Raw genomic sequence first — 17,198 nt, 5'->3', positions numbered from 1 at the left:
AAAAGAAGGGGGTGGGCATTTTTCCTTCTTTGCTATTAGTTGTATCAGTTACCACATCTCAGTTTCGTTTACCTTTTGGCACCAGCTGCTCTGGTTCTTCTAGTTTTTGGATCTCTTGATCAAGGGATTTCTGTCTTCCTTACAGGCTTTGGGTCATTTGGTGGCTGCATGACATTATTATTCTCTCTCCTTTTCTCTCTAATCCTGTTAACGCTGTATTAAGTTGTCTGCTACCCAAGGACTGGAGGACAAGATGTCCCTGCCTTCCGGTCTGTGCCCAAGGTGAAATGCATGTGATGGTGATTGTTTCTTGGACCAAGTGGATCCAGTGAGTTGCCTAAAGGGCATCCAGAAGACTCACTGATGGAGTGGTGTGGGGAAGAGCAGGAAGCTAGAGACCACCCCTCACTGGACCTTTAGTCCAGGGAGAAATCCAGAGCGTGTACCTGTAGAAAAAGAGGATCTGTTCCCAAGGGACACTAAGACAGAACATTCCGGAGAGGGTTTAGATGGCCAGAGAGCTCAGGTGGTCAGGAAAGAGAGCTCTATAAGAGCGCAGCGTGTGTTTCCACTTTTAGGCGAAAACGACCCTTAAAAAGCCCCAGTAAAATCAACTCATTTCTCTTTTTCCACACCACCACCCCGTAGTCCAAGCACCATCACTTCTTCCTTGCATCCTACCCCAGCCTCCTAACTTAGCCTCAGCTTTCTCACCAGAGTGTGCTTTCCTAATGGTGCATCTCCTAATGTGAGCATCTTTTATGATCTGGAGAATCTGAGAATTTCCCAACCCATCAAAACCTGGTTCCTTTGGGCTTAACAGTTCCCTCCTCAACTTCTATCTTTCCTTTTGCATTTTACTATAATCAGAAAGAAGAAACCAGGCTGCAACTTCAACACTTTGCTTGGAAATCTCAGTTAAATATCTCAGTTCATCGCTTACAAGTTCTGCTTTTCACATAACTGTAGTATACAAGCCCACTAAGCTTTCTTCTACTATACAATAAGGATCCCCTTTCCTCTGGTTTCCATGAACATATACTCCAATACTTTCAGAGCCCTCATCAGCAGTGCTTCTAAACATCCATATTTCTTACAACAATCAGTTTAAGACAACCTAGGCTTTTCCTTTTGGGCTCCTCAAATTTCTTCCATCCTCTGCCCAATGCCTAATTCAAAGCCACTTCCACGTTTTCAGGTATTTGTTAGAGTAGTAACCTGCTTCTAGGTACCAAAATCTATATTCATTTTCTATTGCTGCTGTAACCAATGACCATGAATTTTGTGGCTTAAAAATAACAGAAATTTGTTATCTTAAAGTTTTGGAGGTCAGAGTCCCAAGTTAAGGTATAGTATCTGTTTCCTTGCCTTTTCCAGCTTCTAGAAGCCATCTGAAGTCCTTGGCTCATGGGCCCTTCTCCATCTTCCAAGCAAGCAGTGTAGCATCTTCAGATCTTACTCTCTCTCCCCTACACCTCACCTCTGCATCCACCACCGCATCTTCTCTTCCTGTGACCCTCCTGCCTTCCTCTTGTAAAGACCCTTGTGCTTACACTGATCCCAGCCAGAAAATCAAGGATACTCTCCCCATCTCCAGATCTATAACTTAGTCATACCTGCAAAATCTCCTTTACATCAAAGCTTCAGGAGATTAAGCCACGGACATCACTGGGGGTTCACCATTCTGCCTACCACACTCACCAACTACCTATCCTAGGCCAGGTATCGGACTCCGTGCGTTTGCACAGTGGCAAAAAACTGGATGTGCTCCCCACCCTCAAGAAATGTATGATCTAGTGGGAGAGTCAGATATCAATTCCACAACCGTACAGATAATCACACCAATAAATAACTGTAAATTGCAATTAGTACTCTAAAGGACTGCGAATCACAGGGGGTCAATGAGGTTATCTCTGAGGTAGGGACATTCAATCTGAGGCTGACAGGGTGATAAGGAGCCAGCTCGATGGGGAGTAGGAAGAAGGCCATGAAGGCAAAGGGATCAGCAAGTGCAAAGTCCCTGAAGGAAAATTTGGGGGATGGAGGGAGATCCAAACAGTGGTAACAAAGTGAGGCTGCAAAGGGAAGAGGGACCAGATCTTCTGGGGGCTTCTAGAGCATGGGAGGGGCTTTGGGTTTTATTCAAAGCATACGGAGTTTTTTAAGATGACAGATGTGATCACTCTGCTTTGTGAAGAACAGATTGGGGTGGGGATGGGGACAAGCAAGAGGTGAGCAAACATAGAAACGTGTATACCCACGGAAGAGAAGCTAGTAGCTTGAACTGGGCGCTCGGTGGATGAAATGGAGAAAGCCATACAGATGTAAGCTGTATCCTGGACCAAAAATAACTGATGGGACTTGGTATAATTTAGTGTCATCCAAAAATCTAGGGTATGACCATAGGTGTGGGTGGATTGTGAGGAATGTAGCGCGGTAATGGAAATGAAAATTAAAAAGACTGCGATGCAAGAAAGCGGAATGGACCATCCATGCACCTTGAAATAATATGAGGAAAAGAGGACTTGAGATGGAAGAGAGAACCAGGAGCCAAGTGCTAAAGTCTTCAGTGGATACTGTGACGGAATGACAGCTTGGCTTTCGGTAATAGCTCTGAGGCAGGGAGAGAAGCACACAGGCTGCTGGTGTGAGCACCGGAGAGGGGTTTTATGGGAGGAGTCTGAGGTGGAGACAGCGCGGGCAGGGTGAAGGAGACCAGCCCCCTCTACCTCGGAGAGGGAAGAGAGTAGAGAAAGTGGTCACTTCCCCTGTAGAGGGAACTGACCTCACCTAAGGGCAGGAGGAGCGGGAAACATTTAGGGAAGAAGAGCGGAGGTGTGTTCACATTGAGTTGCAAAGGTTGCTGTGGATGAATTTGGGTGGGAGGTTCTAGGGATGGTTGAGTCAAGAGAGAAAACCAGAGCATCATGAGAGAGCAAAGGATGGAGGCCTTGTGAGCAAAGTGTGGTGTGGGGAATTTAACTGTTTGCCGGTTGCCAGTGTCATGAGTTCTAATAGTTCATTCCTCGAGGATGTCGGGTACTCAGGCCTCTGTATTTACCAGTGGCCTGGAAGGGAGGTCAGGCTTTTCCTCACAGTCTTTTATGGTAAAGGAATGAGTGATTGAATCTAGGTCCAGAAGTCTAGGGTTGGGTGAAAGTAGACCATGTATGTGCCTAAAACGCTCTCACTTTCTTGTTCACCTGACCTTCTCTCACGCTTCTGCTCAAACATCACCTCCACTGATTTCAAGCCTTCCCTGATTTCTCTGACTGATCTGTTTCATGTATCACTATACTTCGTGCAGACTTCTATTGTTACCCCTATTATACTTTATTGTGCTGCTTTTTATATATCTTTCTTCCTGAATAGAGTGATTTCTCAAGAGTATGAATAATGCTTGAATTATTTCCATCTGCCAATTACCTGCTACAAGGCCTGGTAGTCTTAGTAAGAGCTACATGTTTAATTAAATGAAACTCAAGTCAATCATTGTTTGCTGGTTATTATTTTAAATGTTAGTTTTCAAGAAGAGTTTGTGTACTTTCGTTTGTTTGTTTTTTGGCTTGTAAACAACAGATATTTATTTCTCCCCTGGAAGCTGGGAAGTTCAAGATCAAGGCAGATTTGGTGTATGGTGAGGGCCCACTTCATGGCTCATAGAGGGCCATCTTCTCTCCTGTATATTCTTAATATAATAGTTAACTGTAAAATTTGTTGTACAAGGTATGTTTACCTGTTTTCTCAACAGATAATTTTTTAAAATTTTCATTTTATATTGGAGTATAGTTGATTTACAATGTTGTGTTAGTTTCAGGTGTATAGCAAAGGATAATTTTTAGTTATGATTAAATATAATAGTTTGGAGATTTTCTCAAGACATATATCCTTGGTCTCAACTTGATTGTGCTGAATTACCCAGAATTTCAGATTTTCTTGATAATGGCTCTAGAGTCAAATTAATTTCACTGCAAGGGACTTCCATTTCTTTCATTTTAATTTCAATTTTGAATATAATAAATTCACATGGTCAAAAATCAAGTGTATAACCAAACATATATGGTGAAAAGGCTCGTGGAGATGTCCCTTTATATAGAGCTTACCCATTTTTCCCTCCATCAGTTTTTTTTTCAACCTCATTCTTTTTTACACCTGATGAATGTGAGTGACTTCCAATCTTTTGTTATTACAAACATATGCTGCAGTAAATACTCTCGTTCGTATATCATTTCACACACATACAAGTAAATACAAGGCACTTCTAATCAAATTCAGTATTGACAGTGATGTTGAACTATTAAATCTATCTCAAACTATGTAGTTACGTTCGTGCGGTTGCAACTGACGCCTCATTCCCAGCATGATGTTGTCTTTTAACACCAAGTGGTAGACTGATGGGCTACCGTGAATAAGTGTTCTAAGGACATTGGTCAAGAGGAGGAAATGAGCCTGGTGGACCAGCAGACACAGTGTTAATCTAAGAGGCATGCGTGAAATGACTAAAGGAGCACAAACCTTGCTGACCTTCTCTATCTACACATTCACTGAGTTCCTGACATTACCAATTAGAGCAAATAGGATACAGAACCAAAGGGAAAGGAAAATAAGTTAATTATCAGGAAACTTTTACATAGTGAATATAGTAAGTGGCAAAATTGTCCACCGAAGATTTGACAAGTCTTGGTTCTCGAGATTTTTAAGTGGAATAGGATTGAAAGCTAGAAAAATAAACTCAAAAGAACAATCCTTCTTTAGCAGAAGTAAATGCCTAAAATGACCTAATAGATGCTTTTCTTTCAAAATTCCAGTATTCAGTGAACACTGCCTCTAAGTACCTCTTTTGTTGGATTTGTTTGTCAGTGTATGCGTTAATTAGTTTGCTTACAAAGTGCTTTGTTTGCAACAATAAAAGAAAAAATCCCTATGTTAAATGGTATGGGAGTTGGTTAACATTCCTAGACACATGACTCTGTTCTATATTCTAAGTCAGTTTCTTGGGATGTGGCAGGGACACTTTCTCTTTACATACTGCCTGAATCTGAAGACGGTAGTGATTTAGTAGACTGGTATTGTTGACTTTGTTGCTTATGATTTTCATGGGTTCAGTTCACACTGCTATGTAGCATTTTTTGAATGAACTTTCCAAGAAATGTCTGCAATGTATGCTTACAATCTATATACAGTTTCACTTCTGACACTCTCTAAAAAATCAATCAGGGAATTATAGCTGTATAAAATGAATTTGGCAATTAGCATTAAAACATGTAAGTACTTACTGTTGTCTGTTTTAATAACCCTCTATCTTTTGGGAGTCAGTTAAAGCTTTGACTCCAAATAAATCCAGAACTGGAAAAAAAAATGTATCTGCTGTTTGAAAGCAAAGAAGTATAAAACAGAATCCATTAATTTGGGTCCGGGGTGTCTAGAAAGAGATCATTCATTTAGCTCAACCAATATCCATAAAAGCACCAATGATAGTACAAGGTTCACGCAAGAGAGGAAAGGTGTGTGCAGAGATGCCAGATATGATCAATATCTTATCTCCTGACTTCAAAAGGTGGCCCTACTCTTAACTTCCCGTCTTCCACTCATACCCATTCCACTGTAAAACAACTCACTGTTCTCAAAAAGTGCCTGAGAGGTAAGCCGCATGGTGAGTGGTGTGATGCAGGGCAGATGGGGAGGAGGTATGGGGAATTAGAACTGAATATGTGGAAATGTGAAAGCTCATTTTAAGGAGTAGCAAATCCTCCATTATGACTGGAGGAACACAACCACATAGAAGAAAGGTTAGATTAGAAAAGACCTCATCCACTAAGTTAAATTCAGTAGACGATGGGGAAGTCATAGAGGTATTTTGAATAGGTGAACGACATAAGCAAAATAATGTCTTGGGAAAATTAAGAAAAATTATCTTGAGACCAGCTGAGAGACTTCTGAAATAATTCAAGCAGGAAGTAATGAGAACATAAAGCAGTATACCAGCAATGGGAAAGAGAGAACATATAGAAACAGATAAAACAGAATCCGCAGGATATGGTATCTGATTGAATGTGGGGGATGAGAGAGTAAGAAAGAACTCAAAGATGGTTGGACTTGAGCCAAATATCCACCCTTGCTATAATTAGCTGTGGCTGAGGCAGGGGTCATCTGGCAGCAACATAGCCATGTGGACCTGTCCATTTGGATAGGGAAGTTACCAATAAAATGGGAAGGGGAGGCACCCCAAACTAGTAAACTCTGCTAAGAAATTGTGTGTTAACTCTGTTTAATGAAACAGCCATGCATACACTTCAACATGAGATTAAGAGCAAAGAAACTAGGGTGCAGCTTCTGTGAATCAAGTTCTACTCTGTGATTATTGTAGAGGATCAAAACATGACACCCCAAAATATGCCACTTTGGGATAAGGATTATTTTAAGCTGAATAAGAGACATCCAACAGATGCAGCAGGAGGCCTTCCTGGAGACTTCCTTCCCTGACTAAATGCAGAAACTTCTCAGAAAAGAGGACTGCCAAAATCTCCTCTCCTGCAGGAGTTTTACAGCCATGAAGAAGACAGAAAATCAGTACTGAGATGGACCTGCACAAATATTCCCCCATTAGCATCCCCGTATTTTTACCTTCCCACCGTTTGCTGCCCCTGGAAACCTAAAACGTTTGCCTTTGTCTTGTCACTTCTCTACAAATTTGTTTTCCTTTGCTAAGATGCTATATAAACCCAAGTTCTAACCACCCCAATGAGTTACTCATCACTGAGTTTCTCCTGTGTGCAGGCAAGCTGCAAGAGCTAATAAACTCTGGTTTTCTCTTGTTTATCTGTCTTTTGTCAGCCTAATTTGCAGGATGCCAGGAAATGAACCTAAAAGGAAAGAGGAAAACGTTTTTTTCCTCTGCTATACTATATATGTTACGAGATAAAACGAAGAAACTGGTAACTTATGTGTTGCTGAAAGGCAAAGAAAATATTGCTTGCCTTTCTGTTCGGACTAAAGGCAGGTATTGTCAATATTGAAAGGGCAGTGTGGATCTCTTGCTTATATATTTACATATCTCAAGTGATTTCAGATGCAAGAGCTAATAGGCTCCACTATTCTAAATAACTAGATCATTTCAGTATTTTCCACTAGTCTTCCCTGCTAAATAGACTGCACTGCCTTGGTTTTAACAACAAATAATTTAGATATAAAAGTGTTGTGCCTATGTGTATTCGTGCATTTTGCTGGGGAGAGCGTCCATTCTTCTAAGATTTACAAGGTGACGTCAGACCCAAAAAGGGCTAGAACCAGCGGTGAGGGAGACAGCACACTGGACTAGGAGTCAAAATATCTAGTTTCCTATAATGTTGTGCTATTTGTGATCTTGAACAATTTTAGTAAGTTTTCTGATCCTCATTTTCCTTGTCTGTAAAATGGGGTTAATAATAGCTGCTGGGCTTCCTAGGTAGCGCAGTGGTTAAGAATCTGCCTGCCAATGCAGGGGACACGGGTTCGATCCCTGCTCCAGGAAGAACCCACATGCCGCAGAGGAACCAAGCCCGTGCGCCACAACTATTGAGCCTGCGCTTTACAGCCCATGAGCCACAACTATTGAGCCCATGTGCTGCAACTACTGAAGCTCATGTGCCTAGAGCCCGTGCTCTGCAACAAGAGAAGCCACGGCAACGAGGAGCCCGCGCACCAAAACGAAGATAGCCCCCACTCACCGCAACTAAAAAGAAAGCCCACGCACAGCAAAAAAGACCCAACACAGCCAATAAAATAAATAAATTTATAAAAAAAAAATAGCTGCCATGCTTTCCTCATATGAATGATTTGAGGTTACATTTCCATGTTACGTAACTTATATAGCATTTAAAAATGTAAAGCATCTCTACTTTTGTTAAGCAAAGAAGTCCTTCCCAAAACCTGGATGTGTTTCTACTACAAACACCAACACTAACCTTACAAGTATACAGACCATTCACCAAGCTTGAAAACCATGGAATCCCTGAGTAATACATTATTATGCTTCCCCAAGCAGACCCTACAGCTCCACTTTTAACTCTACCTTTTATCTTCAAAGTTCCAAGAAACATTTATTCTGATTTCAGATTCCTGCTCTAATATCTAACACTAAAATCAAAACAGTATAACTTTGAATCTGAATCCGCTAAAATGAAATGAAATGTACGAGGCAAAATTGCCCTTTCACATAGTGATGGAATATTAACAACTGCTGCATGATCACCGTGTGCAAATCCACCCTCAGCCTCATGCCCAAAATCCATTGAGGTCTTTGCTGGACACGTAAGAGACATTTGTAGCGTGTTTGGCCTAGAACATCCCAACAGGTGCTCCTTCTGTCTAGATTTATAAGGAGTCAGATAGAATTGGAACTCTAATTGTGTCCTAGGACTCTCAACCATCTCCAGTCAAAGTAGCAAAAACATTTCTCAGACTAGGGGATAGACTGTACATGCAGTTGATCAAATATTCACATCTACATGTCAAAATAAAAAGACTAATGATTGGTTCTTTTAGATGAAATATAGGATTATTAACGGAACTAGCTGAATTTTACAGATTTTTTGATTACGAAGAATCACATGTTTTTCAGTATGACTTTTCACAATTATTGCTTGTTGTAATGTAGTCTCCTCTATTTTTTTTTTTTCACTTGTCTTCCATTTTCCTCTCTTCTTGACATTTTTCCTATATTTCTGGAGGGTGATTATCTCTTTTTTAAAGATTTTCTTTCTCCCATTAATCACTGAACATGGGGGCTTCCCTGGTGGCGCAGTGGTTAAGAATCTGCCTGTCAATGCAGAGGACACGGGTTCGAGCCCTGGGCCGGGAAGATCCCACAAGCCGCGGAGAAACCAAGCCCGTGTGCCACAACTATTGAGCCTGTGCTCTAGAGCCCGCGAACCACAGCTACTGAGCCCACGTGCCACAATTACTGAAGCCCATGTGCCTAGAACCCGTGCTCTGCAACAAGAGAAGCCACCACGATAAGCCTGCACACTGCAACCTAGAGTAGCCCCTGCTCGCCGCAACTAGAGAAAGCCCATGCACAGCAATGAAAACCCGTTGCAGCCAATAAATCACTGACCACGAGAGAAATATTTTGTAAAATGGCTTTTCCCACAAATGAGCATGGCCAATATGACAATAGGAAAACGTTTATATGCTATGCTATTCTGTATTAATAAGGTGATCTAATTCCTAAGTTATTTTAAGGATACAAATACTCCATTTCTAGAGATAATACTATTCAGCTAGTGGATTTGAAGAGACTGATTAGAAGCACAGGTGCAACTGGCACATGAACCCTCGTGTGATAGAAAAGACTGATTCTGCTTTGGCGTTGTATTCACCACTGACATTGTGAATCATAGACTAGATCTGACAATAAAAATGTTTACAAACATTTGCAAAGTTACGTTCATGAGTCAGAGCATCCCAAATGCTTCATTTTGAAACTCTCGTCATTTGAGTTGCACCTCAGGTTGATGTATATGGAATCTAATCTCAGTGGCCTTTGTTGAATGGCCATGGACATGTATTACCAAATGGGCTACAAGACTCAGGAAAGCCCATCAGTAGGAATGTTTACCATATGTCACGTTAAATGTTCAGAGCATTTGGACAGCTGTTAAGGGGATAAAGTTACAACACAAAGGCTGCCCACATGTACAACTGTAAAGTGAGCAGACCAGTCACAGTTTCCTCCTGTCATGTAGAAAGTAGAGGATGCCTGGAATAATGATGTCTATCATGGAAGGTACCAGATTCTCACTCTAATATGGTAACTAAATCCCCTCGGGCCTGGTAAGGCTGAACATTCCACTGGGGTTCCCTAGAATGGCATCTTTTAGAGGAATTACAGTTGCCAAGCCTAAAGTAAGACAGAGAAAACTCTTCATTTTCATCTTCTTACATCCATTGAGAAGAGGCCATTCAGAGAAGAAGACAACCTGAAACCCCCAAAGATATAACTAACCCAAACACTCAAGGTGCCTGCAGTGTAGAAACAATTCTTCATTTATGCATAGAAAGAGTTTACTCATAAGCCTAGACCTCTCAGGTTGTACTATCCAGCTGGGCGCTTCTTTAAAAAATTACAGAAACTTCAACTAAATAGAGTCAGGAGACCAGAAAAGGGAACTCTCCAGCCCAGTGATGATAGCGGAGTCCAACAAGAGGAAAGCCTCCAGCAACAACTCACTCAATGAAAAGCCATGGACTCTGTTTACTATGGCCCCAAAGTCCTTTTCCCCTCTACAAAGACTTCTTCCCTTGCTGTGTGGAGACTTGCCTGTAGCTGGCCTTGGTTGCAGACCCTGAACTGCACTTCTCTGCTGATTCCATCTTTGTGTAGAGCTAAATCAGACTCCACGTTAGATCTGTTTCTTTGCCTTTAACCTTTGCTTTTTGTTGCTTTTGTTATTATAATCATACATGATGGCCTGCCTCAGGGAACCCTGCCCCTCTGCCTGACTGTTGCTGTTCAGCTCACAGGCAGACAATCTGCCCTGCTCACCTGTGTGAATGGCTGAAGTTAACATATCCCCTCATGAGGCTGGCCATTCCCGGGGATCTTTTGCAAGATGGTGGCCCTTTAACTTTACTTCCTCACAGCCTCTCCCTCTCTGATTCTATAAAACAAACTGGCATCCAGGCCCCGATAAGATGGTTTTTAGCAGACACTAGTCTGCCGTCTTCTCGGTCTGCCGGCTTTCCGAATAAAGTCATATTCCTTGCCTCAACACCTCATCTCCAATTCATTGGCCTGTTGTGCAGTGAGCAGAGTGAGCTTGGACTTGGTAATATTTGCTGGAGAAATATTTGCCACAATCTATTTGTTTTAGGTCAACCCTTCCCGAGTCTAACTGAAGGGGAGCAGAATAGACCACTCCCAAAATATGCCTCTTTGGCATAAGTATTATTTTGAGCTAATTATCTTTGAAAGATACAAAAGAATATCTTAAAACAGAGTAGAAGTTGCATTTATAAGGGAAATCCCCATTTGTAAGGGTGTCTCCCTCTCTGTACCAGGAAAGGAAGGATAACTAAATCTCTAGAAACTCTTACCAATGGAGAAGGTACTGACTTAAGTCTGCAATTTACTGTGTGTTGTCTGATAATCTTCCATAACTGGTTTGCCCCACTGCCCCAATATCTTTTGTCTTTAGCTGAAGAAGATATTTAAGATGATAGCTTGGGCCATGTCAGGGAGTGACTCAGTTTTCCTGACTATCTTCCATGTATACAGCAGGTATACATGTTATTAGACTTCTGGTTTTTTCCTGTTAATCTGTGTTTCATTATAGGGATGTCTCAGTCAAGAATCTAGAAGGGTAGAGAGAAAATTATTTTTCCTCCCCTGCAGAACTAAAAGTCCTGACCTGAACTAAGGAATAACATCTAAAATTATAAAAGTAATTGGGAGATACACAACTGCTGAAGGAAACCATAACTTGATTTTAATTCTTAACATAAGCCTCTGTAATAATCAAATGACTGTTTTCAACTTTCTTTCACAAGGTTTTAAACCCATTTCAAATAATCAAACCGTCTCAGGTACAATGAGCTGAAAGGCAAGAGAAATTTTTGCATACAAATGGAAAATCTTCTTAACTTACCTTGCTTTCTCTCTGTAGTTCTAAAATCAAATGAAATTATTTATTATGGGAACTCACTAAATGAAATACTGGTCAAAATTAAACTCTCATCTTTTGTTCTTCCTTTCTCTTTTTTTCCTCATCACCGCAGTTTCTACCAATGCCGTTTTGTTAGGCCTGTTTAACTAGCTACATATCTCTGAGCCCGGCCTGCAGGGCCACATCCTATGTCTGGAATGTGAATCCCCTCTCCCTGCCAGGCATCCTGTCTGGCCCCCTGCACGCACACAAACAGCCCTCTCTCTTCACTTAACCATGCATCCCTGACAATGACTTCTCCTCTCTGTCCTTTCAGATACATTTCTCTTTTAAATCTCCACCTTAATTCAATAAATTATCATATGTACTTAACCATTTTTATACACATCCTATTCAATGTATATGCTGTTTCTCACTGGGTTGCCCATTCTGTACGTATCCATCTTAAAATAATAGCTCCCAGGCAAGACCGTGTCTGGAAAATTTGCTGAGGACAGAGCCTATTGTGGTGGCTTGTGCAAATAACATTTTTAAAAAATGATGATCATGAGAGCAATACTTAGGTAAAAGATTAGTAGAAAGATTTTTGAAATAATAAAAACACGCTTAAAGGAAACATATACTCCTTAGATTATGCCTAGAATACAAACATTTCTTTCTTAATCTTATGAAAATATCAGAAAGCAGACAGGAGACTACTTGAAGATATCTTCCAGTTTCCTGTGTTATTATTGCAATACATATAGAAGTGAGTCTCTCCATTGATATGAAGGGAATAAACTAGCAGTGGGGGAAATTGTTGCAATGCAAATAGAAGTGATTGTTCTTTTTCCTCTTAAGAGCAAGGAAAACAAAGAGAACTTCCAATAGGCTAGAGGAGAAAGATAACGTGGCCTGAAAGAGTTAAACAATCTTGGTTATCTTTTTTTTTTTTTTTGAACTTTCATTGAGATACAGTTAACAGACAATAAACAGCATATATTTGGAGTGTACACTGTGGTATAACAATCTCCCAATTCATTCCCCCCCAACCCTCCCCATTTTCCCTGCTTGGTGTCCATGTGTTTATGCTTTACATCTGTGTCTCTAGTTCTGCCTTGCATTTCCTCTTTCATAGTTGTTAGCATTTGCCTTATGTATTGAGGTGCTCCTATATTGGGTGCATATATATTTATACTTGTTATCTCCTCTTCTTGGATGGATCCCTTGATCTTTATGTTATGTCCTTTCTTGTCTCTTGTAACATTTTTTATTTTAAAGTCTATTTTATCTGATATGAGTATTGCTACTCCAGCTTTCTTTTGATTTTCATTTGCATGGAATATCTTTTTCCATCCCCTCGCTTTCAGTCTGTATGTGTCCCTAGGTCTGAAGTGGGTCTCTTGGAGACAGCATATATATGGGTCTTGTTTTTGTATCCATTTACCCACTCTGTGTGTTTTGGTTGGTGCATTTAGCCCATTTACATTCAAGGTAATTATCAATATGTATGTTCCTATTACCATTTTCTTAATTGTTTTGTTATTGTTTTTGTAGGTCCTTTACTTCTGTTATGTTTCCCACTTAGAGAAGTTCCTTTAGCATTTGTTGTAGGGCTGGTTTTGTGGTGCTGAATTCTCTTAGCTGTTGCTTGTCTGTACAGCTTTTGATTTCTCCATCGAATCTGAATGAGATCCTTGCTGGGTAGAGTATTCTTGGTTACAGTTTCTTCCCTTTCATCACTTGAAATATATCATTCCACTCCCTTCTGGCTTGCAGAGTTTCTGCTGAGAAATCAGCCATTAACCTTATGGGAATTCCCTTGTATGTTATTTGTTGTTTTTCTCTGTTGCTTTTAATAACTTTTCTCTGTCTTTAATTTTTGTCCATTTGACTACTATATGTCTTGGCATGTTTTTCCTTGGGTTTATCCTGCCTGGGACTCTCTGTGCTTCCTGGACTTGGGTAGCTGTTTCCTTTCCCATGTTAGGGAAGTTTTCAACTAGAATCTCTTCCAATATTTTCTCGGGTCCTTTCTCTCTCTCTCTCTTCTCCTTCTGGGACCCCTATACTGCGAATATTGGTGCGTTTAACATTGTCCCAGAGGTCTCTTAGGCTGTCTTCAGTTCTTTTCATTCTTTTTTCTTTATTCTTTTCCACATCAGTGATTATCACCATTCTGTCTTCCAGGTCGCTTATTCGCCCTTCTGCCTCAGTTAATCTGCTATTGGTTCTTTCTAGTGTATTTTTCACTTCCGTTATTGTGTTGCATATCTCTGTTTGTTTGCTCTTTAATTCTTCTAGGTCTTTCGTAAATTTTTCGATCTTTGTATGCAGTCTTTTTTTAAAGTCCTGGATCATCTTCACCATCATTATTCTGAATTCTTTTTCTGGAAGGGTGCCTATCTCCTCTTCATTTAGTTGTTTTTCTGGGTTTTTATCCTGTCCCTTCATCTGGTACAAAGTCCTCTGCTTTTTCGTTTTCTCTGTCTTTCTGTGGCTGTGGTTTTCAGTTCCACAAGAAGAAATACTGCTGATATTGCTGTCTGCCCTCTTGTGGAGGAAGCTATCTAGGAGGCTTGTGCATGCTTTCTGATGGGAGGACTGATGGTGGGTAGGACTGGGTGGGTGGAGCTCAGTATGACTTTAATCCAACTTGGTGGGCAGTGCTCAGTAAAACTTTAATCTGCTTGTCTGCCAATGGGTGGGGCTATGTTCCCACCCTGCTGGTCCTTTGGCCTGAGGCTACCTAGCACTGGAGGCCACAGGCTCTTTGGTGGGGCTAATGGTAGACTCTAGGAGGGCTCACACCAATGAGCACTCCCCAGAACCCCTGCCATCAGTGCCCCTGTCTCCTTGGTGAGCCACAGCTGCCCCCCACCTCTGCAGGCAACCCTCCAACACCAGCAGGCAGGTCTGGTTCAGTCTCCTTTGGGGTCACTGCTCCTTCCCCCTGGGTCCTAGTGAGCACAACTTTTTTGTGTGCTCTCCAAGAGTGGAGTCTCTGTTTCCCCCAGTCCTGTGGAGGTCCTGCAATCAAATCCTGCTGGCTTTCAAAGTCTGATTCTCTGGGGATTCCTCCTCCCGTTGCTGGACTCCCAGGTTGGGAAGCCTGACATGGGGCTCAGAACCCTCACTTTAGTGGGTGGACTTCTGCAGTATAACTGTTCTCCAGTTTGCGAGTCACCCACCCAGCAATTATGGGATTTGAGTGTAATGCGATTGTGCCCCTCCTACCGTCTCATTGCAGCTTCTCCTTTGTCTCTGGATGTGGGGTGTCTTTTTTGGTGAGTTCCAGTGTCTTTCTGTGAGTGGTTGTTCAGCAGTTGTAACGCCGGTGCTCTTGCAAGAGGGAGTCAATCTTGGTTATTCTTTAGCTGTTACTACTAACAAACACTTGTAGCTAGACTTGTCCTTCACAAAGCTGATTACTCTCTGACTGCATATGAGTAACACCTTGCACCTGGCATTTCTTCCCCCCCACACCCCTTTGTAGCACTCTTCATTTCAGAAAGAAGGTTATGGATGGATAACTTCAGGGACACCAGACCTAGTTGCTGCACTGCCTGATGCCAGCTTTGATCATGAATTTGCAGAAGAAAAGAATGCAAGATCCTCACCACCTGGACTCTTATTTACCTGGACTGCGAGCCCCACGTATAAAATCTTCTCCAACTCCCAAGAAGTGGGCAGTGGGGGGGACCACAGTTCTTGAGATGCTGGCCTGCTGTGTCTTCCCTTCTGCCTGGCAGAAAAATGAAGCCATCTCTCTTTTCCCCCAAAATCTCTGTCTCCATATTTCTATTTGGCCTAGGTGCACAGAGTAGCCGTTATCATGGCAACATTATAAAAGTACTTTGTAAAAGGGATGGGGGTTTGGGGTTCATGTTAAAGCACCCATGAACTTACAGATAATCAACTACATACAGATAATTAACTTCAGTTCCACCTGGGACGGGGAAGTTGGAAAAGCAAGACTGTTTATTCTCATAATTTTCTCCTTTTACTAATTCGATACTCAAAGTGTACTTTTCAACTGAAATCAGACAGGCATGAGCAAGCCAGAAATAGAATCTCTAACTCAGAAGAGGAAGGCTGCTGAATTTTTTACCAGGGCACATTTGCATGATCTCTTTTTAATACAGAACTACGTTTCCACTCATTGCCTGCTTAATCATAGTGGAAACTTTTGTTTGGTGTAAAAACAGCATTGACATTATTTCTCATAAGCGAAAGTGTCGTCTGGGTTTGGTTATGGAGAAGCCCAGTTGAGAACCGCACTTATCTCCCTCCTTGGAATCTCTGAAACATGGCTTTTTTTCTTCTCAAAGCTCAGACCGCGCAAAGGAATCTCCTACTTCCAAGATATGAGAAGGCAGGACTACTTGCCCATCCTTCACTTTCCTTTAAAAAGGTTGCACTTCAGTTTTTAATATCACTGCAGTTTTCCAACAGGTAAGACCAGAAAAAACAGCACCCTTAAAACTGTTTATTTCTACACAGAAACCTTCCCAAGTAATAGGCAGCTAGGCTACCTATCCTTCGTTAGCACATGAATAAAAGCCACTAGCGTGCTCTTTAACAAAAGAATGCCCTGAGGCATCTTTGATTTGTAACTCCCAGAAGCTTGCGTTTCCACAGGAAACAAAGGAAGAGGAGCCTCCGGGTCTACGGTGAGGACAGTTTCCCCCCACCCCACCCTGCCCTTACCTAGTCCCGCACCTCCCTCCTAACTTACACCCTGCAGAAACCCCGTTACAGCCAGCGACAGCCCCAGACCTCTCCTCCAAAATCCCCCACCTCCTGTGCATCTTAGACATTGAGAAGAGCTTCCTCTTCCTTTCCGGGCTTCAAAACAGGCAGGGGAAGGAGCTGCGAGCAGCCTTTTATCTCGGTTCACAAATGCAGCTGTGAAAATGCTGGAGGCGCCACATCCTGTGAGCAGGGGTGAAGCAGACGTCTGAAGCGAAGAAGAATGGAAGGTGATGTCCGATGATGATTGATAAGGAAGAGATTGCAAGCGTGTGCGGGGCAACAAACCGTGTGGTGCTTCCTCCGTCCCCTTTCTGCCAACTGTGCATCTGAGGAATCTCAGGCTCAAATGCATACACACATTTTTGTAAAAAAAATACAGTCAGAATCATAAGCAGTTACCTTCATTGTTCGGTCGGCCTTGAAGGCAGCTGGCGGTGAGCGGAGGCAGAGGCGCTGCGTCCCGGGCGATGCGGGCGCCGCGGGTCTGGGGAAGCGGCCGGGCTGGCGGCCGGCACACGTGGCGGGCGCGTTGCAGACTGGCCCTGGCAGCGGAGATGGCTGGCTCTCCTGCAGATTGCATCAGCAGGAAGAGCCGTGAGGCTGTGTTTCCCCCAGACTGCCCCCAGAGGGTAGAGTCTCTTCCAGCACGAAAATTCCGACCCGGCGCCCAGTCCAGACCCTTCCCACCGCTCACTCCTGGGGGTGGAGGATGCCAGTGTTTCAGACACGTTACCCCTGAACTAGTGCCTGGGAGTGTGTAGGGATGTGGGGGTGTCAAGGAGGAGGGAAAAACCAGATCACAGATCTCGATTGTCATTC

At 42.3% G+C, this 17,198-nt stretch overlaps 1 protein-coding gene across 1 annotated transcript in view; it reads right to left on the bottom strand.

Moving 5' to 3' along the window:
* BCAT1 (branched chain amino acid transaminase 1) overlaps nucleotides 1-16,837 on the bottom strand; it is a 105,458-nt gene extending 88,621 nt beyond the window's left edge. Inside the window, exon 1 of the mRNA XM_057703543.1 lies at nucleotides 16,779-16,837. Coding sequence (XP_057559526.1) covers nucleotides 16,779-16,784 — 6 coding nt within the window. The 5' untranslated portion in view covers nucleotides 16,785-16,837. The remainder of the gene's footprint in view (nucleotides 1-16,778) is intronic.
* Nucleotides 16,838-17,198: the final 361 nt, after the last annotated feature.

This window comes from Hippopotamus amphibius, chromosome 12 (genome assembly GCF_030028045.1).
Source record: "Hippopotamus amphibius kiboko isolate mHipAmp2 chromosome 12, mHipAmp2.hap2, whole genome shotgun sequence".
Lineage (NCBI taxonomy): Eukaryota > Metazoa > Chordata > Mammalia > Artiodactyla > Hippopotamidae > Hippopotamus > Hippopotamus amphibius.
Note: the sequence above shows the minus strand (reverse complement) of the source record. Positions and strands in the feature narration are given on the sequence as shown.